Raw genomic sequence first — 22482 nt, 5'->3', positions numbered from 1 at the left:
GAAGAGGAAGAAAACGGAAGACATAAGAGAGGGAAATGACTGAACCAACAAGGCCGCTGAAGGGCCAGAGCCCCGAGAGAGGAAATGAAGGGGAAGGGACAGAAAGGACAAAGACATTTTTGAGGCAGAGTGCAGAGTAACTGAGAATTTACTTCCTTTAATGTCAGTGAGGAAATACAGAAGGCCATCCAAATGTAAAAGTGACGCTGTGTGCCTGATGCAGGTAGAAACATCTCAAAGTGTTTTTAAGCGACAAACAAGGAGGAGCGTGGCTCAGCCCTGAGGAGAAGCACTGGGTTCAGGCCCTGATTCACGGGACAATGTGACCGGCAGGTCAGGACGGGACTGTGCAGAGTGCAGAGACCTAACATGGAGACAGGCGGGCAGACCTGGCCGGTCCTCCGACACAGCCTAGCGGGGCACACAGACGCTTCTGGGGAGACAGCCCAAGGTCTGGGATGAATGAGGCCGCGAGTTAACCCACCAAGTACTGAAGGGCACGGCCTGAGTGCTAGATTCCTCAGAGAATAAAGTGTTCCTCGAGAAACAAAGAAAGGAGAAAAGGGTACCATGTCAGGAAGTTATGGTTGAGAGAAACATTAAAAAATATATATATATAAAATTTTATGAAATGAGTAAGACCAGAGGTTTTAGTCAAAGCACAGAAGTAAAAGAAACCTATTTGACAGAAAAATAAATAACAGAAAATGATCTCAAGTTTTCCCTGACACTGCTTGAAACTTGCTAATTTCCACTTTCCCCTCGCCCTTTTCTACTTCTTCTAAACTCCAACTTTTATTGACACAATTTAATCAAAGAAAATCCCCAAACGATCCTTTAACTGCCATAGTGTGTGTTACAATTAGGACTAAAATGTCTGCCTGTGAAATATTTTCAACTTCATAAAATTACAAGTAAAGCTTCCTTTCATCAACTCACCCTGCTTTAACACAGCCGAATCACCTCGCCTTTTCCTTCGGGCTCTCTGCGAACCCCTCAGGATTCTCCCATCTTGTTTGTTTTCCTATAATAAGGCAGAAAAGTTTATGATTTTCAAAAGTTCATGAAATTGGCATCAGTGAAAAGTTAGAGAGCTGTCAGAAAGCATTTTTTTGCACTGTTCTTCAGTTTCACTTCATAACTTTGAAAGAAAGTAAGAATATAGGTCACTTGAGAACTCTGTTGCTCTTGGCCTGAGGTCCTTACAAAATGAGAACATTTCCAAGAATCACACTCTGGTATAGCACAGATCCTGTTCCCACCTCCTTGAAACGCTTTCTTCTTTCAGTTCCTTGACCGCTCTGGTCTGGTTCCCCTGATACCTCACCGCCCTCTTTCTTGGTCCCTTTGCTGACATCTCCTGCCATCTAAATCCGCTTGGACATCTAATAAGCATCTCAAACGCATGATGGCCAAAGTACTGTAAGTTCTATACTCCACTCTGGCCTTCCCATCCTCAAGAAACGGTACGATTACCCAGTCAACAGTTCAAGCCAAAAAGTGAGGAGTTCTCTCTCATTCTTCTCTCTCCCTCACATAGCCTGCCAACTCTGCCTTTAGCATCTTTCTCAAAACCACTGCCTTCTGTCTTAAACAGCCCTGTCAGTCTACTACAATAAGCTTCCGGCTGGTTTCCCTGATTCTACTCTGTTTTCACATGTCAAAGCTAGAGTGATCATTTTAAAAACACTCATCATATCAAAGGATCCCCTTGCCCTCTGCTCTCCAATGGCTTCCCAGCACACCCAGAGTAAAGTGACAACCCATGACCCTGGTTTACCATAAAGCCCTGGGCTGCGCACATCTCACCAGCCTCATCTTACTCCACTCTGCTCTAGCCTTCAACGCTCAGCAACCTTGTCTTCTTTATTTCCTTAAACAAAGCATGCTACACATGTTTTTACCTTACGGTCTTTTCCCCAAACAATTCCACTGCCCTGCAGAGCTCCTTACTGCCAACTTTACATCAGCCTCCTTATTCAGATCATACTGTCCAAGCCACCCTCCCTGGAAGGCCTCCTGATAACCCAGCTTAAAGCAGTCAGATTATCTCAATGCTCTATTGTACTTCTCATCATAGCGCTTATCACAGGCTGATATTTCCCCTAGTGGTTTACTATATGTCCCTGAGAAAAAAGATCCTGTCCTTCTGCTATCTTATGCATCCCTGCATTCCCAGCTCCTAAAACAGTAACTAACCAATAATCATTGCTCAATATTGATCTTAAGGAAAACGCTTTGAGACTTCAAAGTTGTCTTTTCATATAGAGTTACTAATAAATACTTTAGAGATGAGATGTTTATATTTTAATTAGCATATTTTGAATTAGTTTTCCCTAGATATATCTGACATTTATCTGCCATTTTCTACCTACTCGCATAGTATTATAAGATCTGTCTGCAATTTACCAAAATAAGATTGGCATTTTGCTGTCAAGAAGAATTTAAAGTTAATTTGCATAACTGAAGGTGCTGCCATTGACTCTGTCACTCCAGCAATAAATTTCAGGACTTCCTGCTTCCTCACCCTGAGGGAGGGGCACTATGCCATTTATTGTTCTCATCTTGAGATGAGGACAGGGACACACACAGAGGGTCGGTGGGCACGCTGCTGATGGCAAAACAAGGTCACAGAAGCAGCACTGAAACTCTGCGGAAGGAGCAGCCCTGGGGGTACTGACCATCTCGTCATCTCGCTCTTCTTCCTCCTTGGAGTCAGCTTTCAGAGATAACTTTGGCTTCTTCTTCCTACTACACTTAGAATCTTCTTCCTCGTTGTCTTCTCCCATGTCCCTTTCTTCCTTCTGATCTCTGCTGAATTTATAAACCCAAAACAGTGACTAGGAAACAATACCCATCAAATATTTGCATGTTGATTAGCAAGGCAAAAACCTTTTAAAAATATTTAACCAGGAGGAGAAATGTGTATGTATTAGAATATCATAGATAAGAGACACTTCAGACCAAAATCATGACACTGTCAAGTTAGAAAGTGGAAATTAGCTTACATATTAATTTATATGATTATTTATTACAATTATGTAATTAATGATAAAACTTTAAAAGGGCACCAGTCCTACACGTGAAACAGGTTCTAACAAGTTTAAAATTATTGGTTTTTCACAGCTACCATCCATACTAATAAAAGAATCGATTATTTGCAGCTATCCTAGTCTTTGGTGGCAATTTTAAAGCAACTATCTAGCAATTATTGAGAATGCCAAGTTCAATCAAAAAAGGCCAAATGCAATTTGGTAAAATACCAGATGGCCAACAAAAACAGACAATTCCCCAGCCTGTGCTGATTAAATACTTGGGAAACTCCACTAGAACATAAATACCAAGTCATTTATTTGCAGTACACAAGTATATGCAGGAAATACACCTTGTTAGTGATAAGCTGACCTCATCAGGGTCCCCCAAGGCAATCACACCACCATCAGTCACAGCTGATGGCCCTGTCTCAGAATCCTCAGTCTGTCCTTAGAACCACAGAGGCACAATTACGAGACTCCTCACTATCACCATTCCGTGGATGCTCAGTCAGGGGCAGCTGTACTTCATTCATGGAGTTTTAGCTGAATTACCAAAGAACTCCCAAAATTTAAACCCAAGTGCATTTTCACAAGCATCAGTATCACTAAAATGTGTATGTAGCCCAAAGAGATCTAAATACTCTTGGCTGGGGAGCAAACTAACGTAAACAAAAGACTAAAGAAAGAGGCCAAGATTGTATTTCAGGTAGGACATGAGCAGCGTAACTGAACTCAGACCGAAACTGCCTGGTCCAGTAGTGGGATTAGGGTCCATGTGCCTCCAAAGGGGAAGTCTTGAGGGGTGGGATGGAGTTGGGGGGGAGGCATTTGGATGACAGACGTCAGAGAACACTACACGTCTCTATTCCCAAGCACCAGGCCGCTGGACTCTAAAACTCATTTTATAAATGGAATGTGGGCAAAAACCTACTTGTCTTTGATATGTCGAGCACAATTCTGGCTGCAGTAGTTTCCTCCAGAAAGACACTCATCTCCGTTGCCGTACTGACAACAGTTCTCACAGAATTGAAGCCCTTCTACTTTCACTGGATCCTTCAACCTGAAAGGCATTCCAGTCTTCTCAGAAAAGACTAGAAGATGAAAAGAAGGGGAAAAAACTTAAAACCATGATAGAAATAGTGGTGAAATACATTTAAACTTTTTCTTCTAATAATTTTGTTAGCAACACAATAAAAAGGATAATGTTTGCTGAATGAATGAAGGACCATTGGTCATTCCTTTGGGATGGAGAGGAGGATGGGCTTGACCGGGATCACTCAAATCATTTACATAACAAAAACATCTGTAGAAAAGACAAGCAAAAGCTTGTCTAATGCCTTTCCTACAGAGTTCAAAGTAAAATGAAGAAAATTTCATTAGTCACTAAATTCAGAAGATGAAATTGTCCATCCATAGAATCCTTTACAGCTGTTACCTTTTTGACAAAATTTAAAAAGAGTTATCTATGTTATATAATGTTTTTGATGAGTGACTCTTTTAGTTAATGGGCTGAATCAACATCTTTCCATTTTACTTTTAATGTAGCAGATCTCCTGAATCATAATTATCCATATTGCCTAGGAGTCCACATTCCCTTTCGTCTGAATCATTAGGCTAATCATTCATTCAGCAAACACTTATTAGGCACCCATTTATGCTAGACATTGATAATGACAGTACAGACCTTGCCCAAGAGAGCTCACAGTCTAGAAGAGAAGACAGGCAAGAAAACCAATGTTTATAATAAAATGTGATACATGCAATAATTGAAGCATGAACAAGTTTCAGAAGCAGTGCAGAGGAAGAAGTGACTCATCCAGCCCGGGGTGGTGGGGGGCGGGGGCGGTGGAAGGGGGGCAGTGGGTAGTTCGAGAAGAGATTTTATGATAGAAAGCCTCAATAGGGTTTTGAAGGCCAAAGAGGAATTTACCAACTGGACAAAGAGAGAAACAGCATCCTGGCCAGAAGAAACAGTGTGAGCAAAGGCAAGAAAGCATGAAACCACACAGTCCTGGGAGAATTCTCTGTAACCCGTGCTGCTGGCCCTGCCAGAACACAGCCTACAGAGACAGAACAGAGAGCAAAGAGACAAAAGCAAGCAGGTGGGTGCAGGTCACCCAGATCTTTGTATGTTTTTCTAAAGAGACAACAAGAAGTTGGTGAAGTGTCAGATAAGTGGTCTACATCAGTTCCTCTGACTTCAGTGTGCTGGGTAAACTGGGGGAGATCAGAAGCAAAGGGATTCTTTAAGAGGCATCTGTAGTGTTCAGGTGAGAGGCGATAAGGGCCTAAATTAAGACAGCAGCAGTGATAATAAGCAGAAAAGGCCAGATCTGAGACATATTTAGGAAACAAAAACCAAGAGGATTCAGTAATAGGCTATGGGGCTGGGAGAGACCAAATTCAGGATGACTCCTAGATTTCTTGCTTGTCCACTGGATGGATGGTGCTACCATCAACTGATATTACGGGCTACAGAAGAAAAAGCAGGTTGGGGGAGGGGAGAAAGAAATAGAAAATGAATCGCATTTTAGACATGTGGAGTTTGAGGTACCTGTGGGACATCCAGGTGGAGATGTCCAGTAGGCAGGTGGAAATACGGGCCTGGAGCTCGGGGGAGAGGTCGGGGCTGGAGATATAGATTTAGGAGTCATCAGCATATAGGTGTTAGTTACAACCATCGGAGCAGATGAGAAAAAAGTGGCAGGCTTTTGGCTAAATCACCTGGGTAGGCTATTTCAACATGAATTTACTTGGTAATTTTCAATTAACCTTGCGCTATGACAGATCTGGCTTGAGGAAAGAAGACACTTTACAGTTATTTCAAAAATATTAAAGCTGGTTCCACATCAGTTTCATCACAGAAATTTACCTAAGAATATGTGACATGAAGATCACCCAGGATTTTCAAACTTCCAGCCTATTATAAAACCTTAGATAGTCTTACATTAAAAACTCTCAAAAAAAAAAAAAAAAAAAAGAAGACAATGCCGATGACCCATTCTTACCTTCTTGAGCAGTTGGTACCATCCAAGTTGTAGTTGCCGTTGCTTTTTTAACATTTTCCATCTCACTCTCATCTGTAATAACTTCCAGGGCTCCAAACTCATTTACACGGAACTAGCAGCAACAGAAGAAAGAGGCAAAATTTATAAAAGTGCTCAGAACTGTCACCACTTAAAAGGCTGGCACATAGAGTCTAAACATTTTAAAGAGTTAATTTCAACAGTTACATTCAGATAAGCCCCAATTATATCCAGATAAACTCACTACCACTATGAAAACCTCTGCATCTAACAAATCTGAAATTTCGGGAAGAGGGAACAGAACAAAGTGGCAAAGCACTTAACAACACAACCCACCACCTTTGCACTGTTCCGTGGAGTTGTCAGTTCACTTATATGGCTCATAATTTCAAATACTATTTTTTCTTTTGCTAAGGTTTTTTTTCACATTTCATATTACTGTTTATTTAATGATTAAAGTTAATAAAAGCAGAATTACTGTTTTCCCAGGAATCAATTTGTCTCACCCAAGTTCACCTAGTTCAAAGAGCAGGAAAAATTACCATTTTAGAAATTCTGACTTGTACATCCAATCTCCATATTCCAAGATGTGACGAAGGAAGGCTGAAGCATGAGTCATGGCCCACCCCCTCCACCCCAGGCTCTATATTTCCCCTTTCTTTCACTGCTCTTTAGAATTCTCCACTATAGTCATTCACTTCCAGTCCTCCCAAACAACTGGTAATATCTGAGAGATCTGAACAAGCCTACTAGCCTCAGGCCAAGTTTACCACTAAAAAGTAAGGGCATTTTGATTTCCTGGGTATTCTGGACCCCAAATATTGAAAATTTCCTCTCACCTCATCTCATGGCAAGCCTCAAACCAAATATTCTTCTGCAATCTCCTGGGCATACTATGTTGAATCATACTGGGCATAATGTGTTGAAGGCTTTTAACCACTACCTGTGTGCAGGGGCCCCATCCTCTTTGAAACAGTTGGTTGACTGTCACATTCATGAGAGTCAAAGTTATTCTGTATTCCTTCTGTTTTCCCATAAAATAGAATGACATAAGAGATTCACTAATTTTACCAGGGGACAAAGAGCTAGAAAGCTCAAAATTCAAAAGGATCATAAAACATTGGCTTAAAGTTTTTAGACTGCTCCCAGAAATATATATGAACATGCAAATATGCAGTATTTAAAATGAGGCTTTCTATTTTCCAATCTAAAAATCTATTTTGGTCAACATGCCAACAGAATGATTAATTTTACCAAACTAGATTCAGGCTGCAAGTCAGAAAAATCCTCAACCATATTTACAACTAATTATTCTTTCCACCAGGTGAAAATAGCACCTTAAACAATTTTCTGCATGTGGTCCACAATTATTAAAAGCCTTCTAAACAGAACAAGTGACATAGTTATGGAAAGTGAAAATGTTTTTTCTATTATATATTTCAGATACAAGTTCCCAGGTAGCATGTATATACTAAACCTGTGGATTCACCTAAAAATGTCAGTTTAAGAGGTGGTAAAAAGTCAATTGGGAAGGAAAGAGCTAAAAATAACTTCACTTGTTGGGAAAAAATAAAGTTTTAAATGATCAACTCTGAAACCAGAATATTTGAAAAGAAAGCTGATAGTACCATCTACTGGGCAAGAGTAGAAAAGTCAAGCCATCATGATTATTAATTAACGACGTTAAAAATGATGGTAGAAAATCAATTCTGAATGGAATTTTTTTAAAGCTGGCATTCATCCAGGTAAGTAAGTTTACTTTTATTACATGATGATGTTAATTTAAGCTTTTTGACAAATATTAATACAAAATGTGGGGAACAGTACAAAACATTTACATTGCACAGAAAGTCTTCCGTGGTTCAAATTTCCAGACTGCTGCTAAATTACACCCTGGCGTTTCAAACACTGAGAAAGAGAGCGCAGCTGAATGGAATCTTCAAATCAAAATTCACACCCGTGATGCCTGGGAGTTTTAGACTCACTTTTAAAGTTAAAAGATAATATTCCCACAGAACAACATTTAATTACAGTTATCTTTTCCTTTTAATAGTCACTGCCAGTAACTGACCTACAGTCTAAGCCACACAGTAAAGATGCAATGCACTTAGGAACAGTTAACTCCTGTAAGCCGGGGACCCATGGATGGACTTCAGAGTTTGATAAATCACATGAAATAAATGCAAAATTATGGTTAAGGGCAGACACTGATTTATCTGTGGGTAGGGTTCATTAAGTTTAAAGGCATCCTATAACGCTGGGGAAAAAACAAAACAAAACAGAACTCCTAAAGGAAAACAGGCAGAACACTATCTGACATAAATTATAGGAGTATTTTGGGGGGATCTATCTCCTAACACAAAGGAAATAAAAGCCCAAAGGGGGGCACCTATTTAAATGTAAAAGCTTTACACAGCAAAAGTAATCATCAACAAAAGAAAAAGATAACCTACTGAATGGGAGAAAATATCTGCAAATGATATGACCAATAGGGGTTAACATCCATGTATCTAAACAGCTCATACAACTCAACACCAAAAAACAAACAGCCCAATTAAAAAATGAGCAGAAGAACATAATAGACATTTTCCAGAAAAGACATAAGAATGGCCAATAGACACATAAAAAGATGCTCAACATTGCTAATCATCAGGGAAATGCAAATTTCCCTGTCATTGTATGTATCATCACCTCACAACTGTCAGAATGGCCATCATAAAACTGGATACAAATAACAAATGTTGGCGAGGATGTGGAGAAAAGGAAACCCTCCTATACTTTGGTGGGACTGTACCTTGGTGTACTCATTGTGGAGAACACTATGGAAGTTTCTCAAAGACCTAAAAACAGGACTACCATATAAGCCAACAATTTCATTCCTAAGAATATATAAAAAAAAAACCAAAACACTAATTTTAAAACACATATGCACCCCAATGATTATAGCAGCATTGTTTACAACTGCCAAGATATGGATGCAACCTATGAACAGATGAATGGATAGAGTCCATCAACAGATGAATGGATAAAGAAAATGTGATACACACACACACAATGGAATACTATGCAGCCACAGAAAGAATGAAATTTTGCCATATGCAGCAACATGGATAGACTTGGAGGACATTATGATAAATGATACAAGTCAGACAGAGAAACGCAAATGTTTCATGGTATCACTCATAGACGAATCTAAAAACAACAAAGGAGTGAATATAACAAAAACAAACATACTTACAGATATAGAGAACAAACTATTTATCACCAGTGGGGAGAGGGGAAGGGGACAAGGCAACATGGGGGTAGGGCATGAAGAGTTATAAACTATTAGGTACAATATAAGCTATAGGGATATATTACACAACATGGGGAAATATAACCAACATTAATAATTATAAGTAGACTATAACCTTTGAAAATTGCAAGTCACTAAATTGTATACCTGTAACTTATAATAAAACATTAACCTCAAAGTATTTTTAAAGTATCCTATGATATACTCAAAGTCTGAAATTGGTAACATTTTATGAATCATGCTGGAGCCATAGAAACTTGATAAAATCATTTTTCCAGGTTATTAGTTCTTTTAACCTAGACACCTTAAAAGCAGTATAAAAAATTAGCAACTGACTTCATTCTACAATCAAGAATGTAAAAATTACAAACTTTATAAAAGGGCTTTATAAAGCAAATCAAGCATATCAGTTGACACTAACTTTTTCTGTTACTGGATACATATAGGTCAATCAGAAAACAATTATGCCTGAGATATATAAGGGGTTGAGAAGGTTTTACTTGTTTGTCTTGGCTTAAGCTACCTTTGATTTATTCTCTTCTTTATTTTTGCTTATAGAGACAAAGAATCTTCAGCCTATTTGTGCCTGTCTTTAATAACAGATCATTAAAAGACACTGCTGAGATTACTGTTTTTTATTACAACATTGAAATAAATGTGAGTTCTACTTACCAATCTGCTTTAAGGGCAAAGATATTTAGTAACTAAACTGTTCTGAACGCCAGTCAAGACAAGGCAAAACCTGCACAAAGAGTGCAGTGAATTTTCCAGTTGGGTTTCTGCATCACTGCTGCTGGGTCTTGCTCCCCGTTAAGTGGCAACTATTCTTTCGAGATAAGATGCTATCACTGTTGGGAGTGTACCGACATTTTACTGAGGGATGCTGGAAGACTAAATCCTTATGACACAGAGGAATAATTCTCTGTGGATCAATTTCGGAAACCGTCTAAGAAGTTTAGATAGAGAACTGCTTAGGGACAGCAAGCCCTGCCGTGCATCTTTCCACTGGCCTCACCACTTAAGTCGCCTGCCTGCTCTTATAGCTGGCCCTGAGATTTAATCTACAAACACTGAGGTGCATTTTAAAGGAACAAATTAGACAACAGTGAAGTTTCCAAAGCTTGTTTAAGTGAAAATGTCTTGTTAATGACTACAAGAGGACCAGCAGACACTTCCTGGTCTCCCCGAACACTGGACTTGCTGACGCTGACCCCCTTTCTGAACCCCCTTTCCCTCTCTCTCCCTTCTCCCATCCCCGTCCCCAAAAGTCCTCACAGACTCCTACCTATTTTCAGGCACCTAAAAGCTCACATGACATCTGCTTCCAAAACCCTCCTGATCCCTCCAGCTAACATAATACCACCTCTAAACCGCTGCTAACATTTTCCTTTCATCTCTTTTGATATGAAAACATTTCTCTTGTTAGACTGTAGAATAACAGTGTAAGAGAATCCATTTTAAAATCAGAAAAGCCTGGTTTTAAGACCCAGTTCCACTAATAACTACCTGTTTGACCTTGAGCAAGTGACATTAACCACCCCAGGCCTCTGTTTACCTCACCTGTAAACTAACATCAGTGACAGAAACTGCCTCAAACGGGTTAAATAAGTGACTTAAAGTAAAAGCCGGAGGGCCAATCCCCGATGGCTCAGTGGGTAAAGAATCCACCTGCAATTCAGGAAACACAAGAGACACAGGTTCCACCTCTGGGTCGGGAAGATCCTCTGGAGAAGGAAAGGGCAACCCGGTCCAGTATTCTTGCCTGGAAAATCCCATGGACAGAGGAGCCTAGTAGGCTACACAGCCAATGGGGTCACAGAGTCGGACACAACGGAGCAACTACGCACAAGAAATGAAGAGCTCCCCAGAGAATAAGTTCTCTGTTCTTTCTGCTACTGCACCCAAAAAAGGAGCTTTTGCACTCTGCTTCCTAGAAGGGTTGGTTAGCCCAGTGGGAAGTGGGGAGTGGGGACTTCAGCAGCAGGGACCAGTAAAAAGGGAGCGAGGTGTGAACGAGTTGACTGGGCTGGAAAGGAACCGGGTGGCATGGAGATGTGAAATGAGATGCAGCTGGAGAGAGAAGCAATGGTCAGGCCACCAAAAACCTTCGTGGTGAACCTAAGGGGTTTGAACTTTATCACGAAAGATACAGGAAACTGCTAAGGATTTTAAGCAGAAGAGTGATGTAACTTGATTGGCCAGCAATCGTGAGGCTTTTACAGAGAAAAGTTCTTTCAAAACGGCAATAAACTGAAGCATATAAAAACCTGTTCCCATGAAAAGAAACCGACTTCTATGTATTTCCTGAATTAACTTCAGCTGGTTGTCTTAGTGATTGTGCATTAGGAAAGCCACACGCCTTTGTCCATTAAAAAAAAGGGAAGCTTCTAGGGTCAAATAGGCAAAGTATGATGTGGGAGAGTAAATTTCGTGATTTATTTAAAGTTCTTTCCAATAACTTAATTGTGAAAAATAAATTTCTCAATCAGATCTCCTAAGCAACTCAAACTTTAATATGAAGAGCAAGTGAGTCCTAAGCAATATAACCAACTGGTGAGTCTTTGACTCTCTTTGGATAAAAGGAGTTCTAAAGTAGAAAATGTTCTTTAAATTATTTTTTTTAAGTGGGGTATCAAACTGTCAACAGCACATAAAGTAAACTGGGTACATGGCAATTACCCAGATAATTAGATGAGTCTAAAAGTCAAATCAAATAACCTAGTTTATAATACCCACTAAGTGGCTTAATTACCTGATTACCTTTATAAAAGTAATAGGTTAATTCCTAAAATCCATTGCTTAAAAAAACCTTCAGGCAAACTAAATTTCTCAGGGATGGAGATGTCACTCTATTATCAAAATCTAACTGAAAAAAAAAAATTATAAATTTCATCATCCACCTGACACACACATACAAAAAGCCATTCAGAAGAAAAAGGATAAAAATGTACAAGAAAAATAAGACTCTGAAACAATAAAAAAGGTAGTTGACATAATACACCATAAAGCAAGAAAAGATAGAATTTGTTAATTTTTTTACACGTATTTTTTTTTAAATCCTTATAACCAGCTTATGACATATATCCTACATCCCCATTTTACAGATAAAGATTCTAAAGTTCAATTTAAACAAAGCACATTTAGCTAATATGTGGTTGACACTATCAGAATCTCAAACAGTTGTTCTTTCTAAAAAATTTCAGCACTCTCTTTCCACCATATCTAATCCAGATGAACATTTGGAGAATGTTAGGGCAGATAAAATCCTTGGTATTCATTTAAGTCCTTATTTTACCAAAGAGGAAATTGGCCCCAAAGAGATTAACTGACTTGTTCAAGGTCACAGAAAACTAACACTAAAAACCAGATCTTCTTTCCAGATTTCACTAAGCCTCACTGCAATATTTTTGTTAAACTAAACTCAGATAGATATGTTGGCACACAGCACTTAATTAAACCTAAACCAACTAAAATCTAAGTATTTTTCCAACAACAAGCAGACTGTCCAAATCTCACCACTGAGGATCAACTAGAAAAGTTTTGGCTCAGATACTTGTCAAGTAGCCACTAAAAGGGAGCAGATTCCAAGAAGTCAATATTAGGGTGCAAGAATTTCTAGTCAAGACAGGCAAGAAAGACAAGCATTAGCAAGGCAAGCCAAGAGACAGTCAGGGAGATCAGAAGTTCAAACACCTAAGTGACCAAGTACAAACGCAAAGTCTAAAGGGCCACAGACAGGTTCAAGGTCCCAGAGATAGGATCAGAGCAAAAGCAAATTAGAAATGAGAGGTGGGTGCTTGCACAACCATGTTCCATGGGGCAGCAGGTGTGGTCCTGGAGTGGCTCAGGGGGGGCAGGGGGTGCTGGGGAGAGGGGGCAGGGTGAACAACTAGCAAAGGAGCAGACTGAAGCACTGCTCTCTGAACAGAGTTCTCATTTTCACAAAAGCAGTCTCCTTTACAGGAAGCACCAGCTTCCGAACAAGTGATTATACAAAAATCCATATTCACAGTTTACAGTAGAAATAATTTAAGGGAGGCGAACAGTCCTGTTTATTCAGTGTTTTAGCTTTATCCAGTTTTTACATAAAAAAACTAGGACACAAGGAGTGTAGCTTTTCACTTCAGTTACAAAGCCCATCACTACAAAACATACACCAAGCTAGGCCTTCTACCACTCTTCAAGTTTATTAGCCATAGAAATCCTGAAACGATCTTCCTTGAAACTATACATTAATTTCTACAAAATGAGTGCAGATTGCAGAAGGATGTCTTAGTCCCCCACCCCAAATGACAAAGGCGTCTGCCAATCCACCAGCAGTGTATCATCTTGAGAGGCAGAGGAACAAATATATAAAACCATAGCCACTGTGCTTCAGTAAAGAATTCGCCTGCAATGCAGGAGACATCAGAGATGCAGATTCAATCCCTGGGTCAGGAAGATCCCCTAAAGGAAGGCAAGACACTCCAGTAATCTTGCTGGGAAAATCCCATGGACAGAGGAGTCCAGAAGGCTACGGTCCATAGGGTCACAAAGACTCAGGCACCAGTGAAGCAACTGAGCAATCTACACACACCTATGCTTAAGGCTTTTAATCCTTATGTCACATATGTGCTCAAATTCATTTTAATAAAAAACACAAACAGATATACACACATATACAACTGTATGCAATACAGACAGCTTACCTTTAAGTCACTTCCTGGTAATGTACCTACTCCATCCTTCCAATCCATAACGCTGAATACATCAAATTCTTGACCACTTGTGCTAGAGGCAGATTCAGTCATTATTTATTTTTTAACCTGGAAAAGGAAAAAAGGGCATAGTACCACATAGTCTACATACAAATCAGTTCTTATTTCAGTGGTCATTCTTCAGTTTCCCTTAACTACATAATTTTCTTGGTCACAATGTTCCACATCCAGAGATTTAGAAATAACTGCTTCAGAAACATTTTTTTGAGTGCAATCTAAAGTATATTACAGGAGAAAATAAGTTCTAGTTTAAACAAAAAGTACCATGGTAAACCTTTGCAATTGCTACAAAAGGAATTCACTGTTTCATAGCATACTCACTTAAAACAAAAAATCTTGATCACATAAGGATAGAACTCTTCACCCTTTAAGTTTTTTCTTCCCCCTCTAAGACTTTGAAAAGAGAGTAGGTGTGCATAAAGGAGAGTACCCAATATAAAATGTTGAAAAAGAAAAGAGAGGCCATTTAGATTTAAAAAAAAGAAGATGAAAAGAACAAGAAAATTCAATCCATTATTGAATGCCATCTACACTAAATTTGTCAATTAAGTCTGTTCTATCAACACAACGAATACACAGTATGATTGATTCAATAAACTTATTTATTTAATTTAGTTGAAACAGCTGCCAAACTGATGTTCTTAGAAATAGGAAAACAGTCTCAAAATGTAAAGCAAACATAACAGGACTGTGTTAAGATAACCAGTTTGGGTAGCTACACTGGGATAATACTTTTAACTTTCATTTTTTAAAAAAATTCAAGAACAAACTTTTCCATAATCATATGGCCACTGGTGGCAGTATTGATACTGAGTATCAATAGTATTGATTCTGTATCAGTAGTATTGATTCTGAGGCTGTGGTCTGTGTGGTATGAGATAAAACAAGTAAGTAATTACATTGGTGTCACGGACAAGTGGTCAAAGATCAACGGGTCCTAAATCTGAATGGAAGTATTATTATGATTTCATGATGCACTTTGTTTCAGAAGCATGCATATTTTCTCGCTTTGCCCAGACAATCGCCTAGTGTTCAGACTGTAGTCTCTAAATGCCATTTCTTCCAGGTCTTCCCAGAGGAGGAGCTAGCTGGCAGCCGGAAGTGTGCAAGATGAATCAGGAACATCTTATCAAATTAAAAAGCAAGGAAGCTATCAAAGACAGCAGAGTTCACACCAAAAGGACTCAGAGACCAATCTGAAAAGGCTTCTGTTAGCCGAAGTAAGGATGTTAGCTACAGTGACTTGAAATACATCAAGTAAGTTTAAATCATTATTATGAGTTCACAACGATATTCAAAACCTACCAATCAAGAACTCCCCATTGATCTCCTTTTCAGAATAAAAGGGAACCACTAATTCATTATTGGGAAAAAGAAACAAGGATTTATCCTATTATCACGTGAGATCAGTAAGAACTATATCTCAATGAAACCAAATCATTGGTGAAAGAAAGCTTCCTTTTAGAAAAAAATTCTTGGTAATAAGAGGGAATGATGAAACTGAAACATAACCATTTGCAACTTTTAAAATACTGGCTCTAGACAATGACCATCAATGCCTTCTAAGAATACCTACCAAGCCAACACCATCTATGAAGCAGTCTTGCCAGGAAAAAAATTACATCAAATCTGATGTGATCAAGTCTATTCACAGAAAATACCATAGACAAAAGAACATGTGAAATCACACCAAAGAGATATAAGAAGCAAGATACGCGTTGTTCTGGGGACTCCAAGAGGTCCAGGAAGTCAAAATTATTTTCATAAAAATACTAGCACATTATTTGCCTTTTTCACTATGCGGATATTTACGCTGATGGGCCACAGCAACAGTGGATAAACCTGCTGCAGCAGAAGTCATTTCATTCTTCACCACCACACACCCACAGTCAACACATGCAAGACTCACTAAAGACCATCTCTGATGAGGAAAATAATAAACTGTATAAAGTCTTGATATTTGGATACATACATCTTTTTAATATTCTGTCTGATGGAAGAGGAGGACGCACAGAGAGCTTAGGCATGCCAGAGTACCGTGGCTATAATATCTCCAGGGAGAGGAGATGTACGCTGAACAAGCTGGTTTTGGTGTTTTTGTTTTTTGAATCCCACTTTTACTTTAAAAATTATGTTTAGTCAAGTTTGGATATCTGGAAAACACAGTGTCAAAAACAAATGAAAAGGGTTTGTCATGTGAAGGAAAATACTGACAGCATGTCACTAATGATACAATTTGAGCATTTCGGAAAACCTGTATGCACCACCATGAGCCTGACAGCTTCCCAAGAGCTATAGACTCTTCCAAGAAGATGGATGGTGATATTCATGAATATGACCTTTAAAGATACTTAATAATGAAGTATGGCATAACTCAGGCAGTATTTTCCAAACAACCAATGCTTAAAGTTACAAAATTATGCATGGTTAAAGGGTCCATTCAGAATGTAGGACAGCCCAATGTGATTTTACTGTAACAGAGTACAGAAAACTCATGGATAAGATTTCAAATCGCACGCTGCAACTAACCTTTAAGAAACTACCACATGTCAAGTTTTGGTATAATATTAAAGAATATCCATCATTAAACGAAAAACTTAAAATATTCCTCCCTTTTCCAATTCCATACCAGTGTGAAGGAGACTTTCTTCACATGCTTCAATCAAAACAATATATTGCAACTGACAACGCAGAAACTGATGGGAGGATTCAGCTGTCTTCTATGAAGCAGACATTACAGAGATTTGCAAAAACGGAATACAGCGCTGCTTTTCTTGCCTTTTAAATTTTGGAAATTATCATTATATTTCATAAAAAGTGCGCTTGTATATACTTAGGTAATCAATTTACCATTGTTATAAGTAATAAATAACCAATATATTTTAATTTCTAATGCAGTAAATATTGATAAGTGTAACACAAACAAACAATAGGTCTTTGGGTTTTTCATGTTTAGAGCATAAAGAAGCCTTGAGACCCAAAAGTTTGAAAGCCACTGCTAGACAAGATTAAAGAGTTTTCTGCACATACACACAAAAAATTTTTTAAGGAATGATAAATAAGCAAACAAAAGAGGAAATTTGAAATTTAGATTGAGACATATTAACCAACCATATTCTGCATTTCAGAGATCTGGTTTCAACCCTGATTTAAATTATTTTTTAAAAAAGATTATTAGGTAGGAGGGGAAATATGAATAGCAACTATTTGATGATATTAGGGAAATACAGTTGCTTTTTTTAGAGAGACGATGACACATACTTTAAAGAGAGGAGGGCTTCCATATATTTTTAGAGATACAAATCAGAATTGTGAGATGAAATGCCACAAGGTGAGGAAGTTGCTACAAATTAATTAAGCGGTAAAGTGGTGAAACAAGACTGGCAGCATGCTGGGAAACTGCCAAGAGGAGTGAAGGGTCCAGAGCAGTTACTGTGCTTCATCCTATACGTCTTAAACACTCAACAGGAAAAAACCCTGTATTTCTCTGAGTTATAATGTGAGCTATAAAGGCTTAGCATTCACGTATGCAAGTTGTAAAGGCCTGAGAAAAATCCATCTAAAAAGCAGTAAAAATAAGAAATAAATTAAGACTCATACTGATGTTCTCTATGACTCCTACCTCACTAAATAAACAACAGCAATGAACCTGACTTCCCCATTAAATAATGTAGGAGTGGCAACCTTTTCCTGATAGAGTGATAGTGTAATTTTCCCCCTGGTGGATAAACGAGGTAAAACCTGATTTTTCAAAAAGAAACATTTTAAATTTATTAATGCAATCTCACCTTTTTCCAAAAAAGGATTAAAAGCATTAGATAATTTACAAAAATTATTTCATTTCTTTCTTTCTCACAGAAAGATGGGTTCTATTGTCCCTCTAGTTGATGTTGGAGAAAGGGAGTTGCAGAGTTCAGTAATTTACCCAGAACCATATTTGGTGACACAGTCAGGATTGAACCCAGATCATCCTGCTTCCAACCCTGGTGTTTTTCTTCAACCATTGTCTTTTCCTGTCTCAAAGTCTTATCCCCTCTGAGAATCTGGCTAAGGCTATTTTTCCTTATTTTACTTTCTGGAACAAGAAAATCCAGAAACCAGCTTACTAGGTCCGAAGTTCTCGATGTATATAGATTAGTACATGTATCCTTTTAATAAAATGCCATCAAATATATGCTTATTAACAAAATGTCACTGAGACACATATCCACACAGATTTCTGGTCTTTTCCTACCTAAAAACCATAAATGTATGAAATTTACACCAGCAAAATCCTGTCTGTGACTAGGAGGAGGAAGAGAAAAATAAGAGAAATCTAAAAGCTATCACTGTACAAAGGCTGCATTAAATGTTTATTATATATTTTAGGAAATAGCATACAAAATACTGGTAATGTTACATAGTATATTCTGCCTATAAGCACATATCTAACATTTATAAAAATTGTTTTCATCCACTGTCTCATTCTAAGGTTTATGGACATTTTGTATAAAATATTATAGCATAAAAATATTCACTACCTTCCTTTCCTTTATCTAATTTTGAAGTCACTGGCTACTTTCACTATCACATAAATTATGAACAGCTAGTATAGATTAGGCATTTTTTCCACCATCTCCTAATCAGGAAGAATAACCAGAAACCAATATTATTTTAACAGAAGCTGTTTTTACGACACCTTTTTCCTCTTTTTCTGTCTTCTGTAAGTGTGTGATCTTGTATACAAACATACACAGTCTTTTCACACCAACAAATTATGCTTCTAAGAGTTAAGCACATTTTTTTTACCTAGAAATGCTATCCTTTATATTTTCTTTAATTATCATCTGGCACTATCCCATCATCTCATGTGTAACCTGTATTCCACAGGCCTAAAAATCAGGTAGGTTAAGTCACTCACCACATAAGTCACAAGCAGTATTTCTCATTGTGCAGAAGCACACTCCAAATCTCGTTAAGTCTGCTGAGATTTCCTAAGGCCGCACCTTAAATGTGTACCATGATGGGTCCTCTGTGCTATTAGCCAAGATCTACCGTTTTTCTCCAGTGCATGCATGTTAAGCCGCTTCAGTCATATCCTACTCTCTGCGATCCTACGGACTGTAGCCCACCAGACCCCTCTGTCCGTAGGATTCCCCAGGCAAGGATACTGGAGTGGGTTGCCATGCCCTCCTCCAGGGGATCTTCCCAACCCAGGGATCAAACCCATGTCTCTTGCATTTCCCACATTGGCAGGTGGGTTCTTTACCATTCCAGCCATTGCTGATATTCAAAGGGACAGCTTTGGAGATCAGATATCCAGGAAAGGCACCAATGCAGCTTCTGATTTCCACTCACCCATACCCTACCTGACGATGGCTGATGTCAAGGGTACTGACACCCCGTGTGTTCCCTAATGCCTACAGTGGATGTCTCATCAAAGCTGTTGGTGGAGACCGTTACTGCTGCCACCGATGCAAATGTATGATACTCTCAAAGTCCCTCCTGTGTGCGACAGTTCACTTTAGTTCTTACTCTTTTTATGATAATTTCCTTGCATTAAAATCTACAAAAGAGCTGGCTGACAGACTAAATGACACTTATAATTACCTCCTCCGAACGGCACTGAAACATGTATAGTGCCATATGTAAAACAGATGACCAGTGCTAGTCTGATGCATGAAGCAGGGTGCTCAAAGCCACGGCTCTGGGGAAACCCAGAGGGATGGGGTGGGGAGGGAGGTGGGAGGGGGTTTCAGTACAAGGGGACAAGGTGCACCCATGGGTGATTCATGTCAATGTATGGCAAAAAAAACCACCACAATACTGCAAAGAAATTATCCTCCAACTAAAATAAATAAATAAATTTTTAAAAAATTACCTCCTCTTTCTCTCCTGCCCCACCCCTGCCTCTAAACCAAAGCTGTGCAACTTGACTCTCCCTTGGAATCATGTATCAAAGGGATACACTTCCCCAATCTCTCATGCAAAGAAATTCCTGGAAGCCCTGGCTTACCATGTACCACCAGGAATCTAGAAACATTACGTGGTCATGAAATTAATTATCTTGTATTAAAAAAATCCTATAAGAATATGGAGATGCAGGCCCTCTCATACACTATGGTGGCATCATTGATTGAAACAACCTCCACTCTATAGAGACCAATTTTCAAGAATATATCCTCCAATTCAGCCCTTCTACCTCTAGAAATTTATCCCATAGATACTTGCACATATGTATAAAAAATGTAAAAGGTGATTCACGGACTATAGCACCACTTGTTAAGGTCAAAAAACTGAAAACAACCCGACTGTCCATCAGGAAAGGCAAACTGGAGTTCATCGACACAACAGTATAAAACGCCACTGCAGAGAATCAGGAGGAAACTGCACATTCTGATACAGATGAAGCTCCCAGATACAATCAGTACTACTAATTTTACATAAGTTACAGAAACAGTATGACACAATTCGTGTAAAACAAATGGGGCGTATATCAGTATGAGTATTGCTTATATATGCATAGACTATCTTTACAAGGATTTGTCAAAAGCTGGTTAACACTGCCTGCCTCCAGGAAGGGGCAATGGTAAATTGAAAGCCAGCTAAAGGATGGGAACCTACTCTCTGTGGCCACTTTAGCACCTGCTGAAAATTTAAGTGTGTTTTTTTTTTAAGAAAAAAATTACATAAAAATATATTTCAAAATTCTATTTCATATTTCTTTAAAATATGCTATGTTATGAAAGGTGCTTCTCCTTACAAAAATATTTAGCTTCTTATTGATGCCAACAATTGAAGCCATAGCCTGGAAGACACTAAGGAAAACTGACTTCCCCAAAGCTCTTGTGTAATTGAACTAGTAGGTATTTAACTGCATACACAAACGTGTCAGCTCCACAGATGGATGGAAAGAGAAAGGGTTGATTGAGGGTTCACTTCTCCACAACTCGGGTATCACAAACACACAGTAGATCCCTGGCATTCGCAGACGATCTTGATTTCTACCGTTCCTGAGTGACAGCTGAAGCGCCCATGACATTTAGTGATTTGCCATTTTGCAGAGACAGGATTCTGAATCACACACACCATACGCGGAGGGACCCGGCCAAGGTCCAGGTGTGCTCTGAGTCACCCTGCTTTGTCTGAGCGCTACAGCCACTGGAAATAAAGCGGTGACAACCCTGCTCCTGGTGAAGAAATGAAACAAACAACATGAGCTGCTAGTGGAGTCTAGTGTGGATGACAGAACAAGGAGAACATGGAAATGTTTATTAAAGTGATAGGTCCCAGCCACAAAACAGAAGTTTCAGGTAAATTAAAGGCTGAAATGTCAAATGCAATGATGACTCAGACACATTGTGTGAACAAAACTACCGAACGCTCCAAAAGGAAACAAGCAGAGAAGGTGTGTGAATCTGTTTCAATAAGTGCTCCAGACAGTACAAAAACTGCTCATCAAGTAAGATAAGTAGTTAAGGTCTAGAGAGATCGTTTACATTACTCAGTTATACTTTGGCAATCTGAAGGGAGGAATTATGTGGTACAATGATTTTTTTTCAGGTTGTGGACTGGTGATGGTTGTGGGCTATATCCATCATAAATGTCAAGACTCTACTGTATCTTATTTTGACTAGAGATAAACAGAGTCCTTCATAATCCTCTCTTTATGACGCCTTTGCTCACATCTGCCAGGAGAGGATAAAATGGTGGCTCAGAGGTGGGGGCAGAGACTCCCCAGGCCTGCACTTGTATAGCATATTCAAGGTGAAGAGGCTGCCTGGGGCTGAGATGAAGAGAAGATAACAGTCCCTGGGAAGATAAGCAACCCAGTCTGGTAGCTGCCACACAAAGTGAGAGGGTGGGCCTTGCCTAGAAACCAAAAGTCTGGATCTGCAGATAAGGTCTGAACTAAAGATTACTAAGAAAGGGTAGAACTGCAGCCTGGCCATTCCTGCTCAAACCATTGTTTTCAAAACAGCAGAGTATTTACAAGAACAGCTAATGTTCACTAATGCCAGTTAAACAGTTTTAACATTTTAAAATAGTTATTTTCTTTAGAATTCCATTTTACACCATTAACAGGCACAGTTTTTCAAAAGTAAGTTACAGAGATAACAAGGCCGAGAGCTGGGAGTAGCTGGAAAATGGGGGTAGGCATTACCCCAGAAGCAGCATCTGAGAATCAGATTTAATTCTATCACTCAGAGAGATAAGGGGACTGACTTAGATCTCAGTGCCTGGTGTCAATGAACAAACACATCAGTTTTTGGTTCAAGAGGGCAATGTGTCTTTTGTGAAGAGTAAGTCAGGAATGCTAACCCTTAAATCATGACCATGAGAAGAAATAAAAATGACAGCTCTGCAGAAGAGTGAGACAATAAGAAGAG

The 22482-nt window shown here is 39.0% G+C and overlaps 1 protein-coding gene across 9 annotated transcripts in view; it reads right to left on the bottom strand.

Moving 5' to 3' along the window:
* Positions 1–22482, bottom strand: part of L3MBTL3 (L3MBTL histone methyl-lysine binding protein 3) — a 108446-nt gene that overhangs the window by 72591 nt on the left and 13373 nt on the right. For 6 of the 9 annotated variants that reach the window (XM_043888232.1, XM_043888234.1, XM_043888236.1 and 3 more), the window contains 6 exons: positions 14045–14161; positions 6044–6155; positions 5590–5664; positions 3967–4126; positions 2682–2814; positions 940–1024 (listed from right to left, as the gene is read on the bottom strand). In XM_043888232.1, coding sequence (XP_043744167.1) covers positions 940–1024; positions 2682–2814; positions 3967–4126; positions 5590–5664; positions 6044–6155; positions 14045–14146 — 667 coding nt within the window. In that variant the 5' untranslated portion in view covers positions 14147–14161. The remainder of the gene's footprint in view (positions 1–939; positions 1025–2681; positions 2815–3966; positions 4127–5589; positions 5665–6043; positions 6156–14044; positions 14162–22482) is intronic. The other 3 variants (XM_043888237.1, XM_043888239.1, XM_043888238.1) reach the window with 3 other exon arrangements.

This window comes from Cervus elaphus, chromosome 26 (assembly GCF_910594005.1).
Source record: "Cervus elaphus chromosome 26, mCerEla1.1, whole genome shotgun sequence".
Classification (NCBI taxonomy): domain Eukaryota; kingdom Metazoa; phylum Chordata; class Mammalia; order Artiodactyla; family Cervidae; genus Cervus; species Cervus elaphus.
The sequence above is the reverse complement of the archived record's forward strand: the minus strand, read 5'-3'. Positions and strand labels throughout refer to the sequence as shown.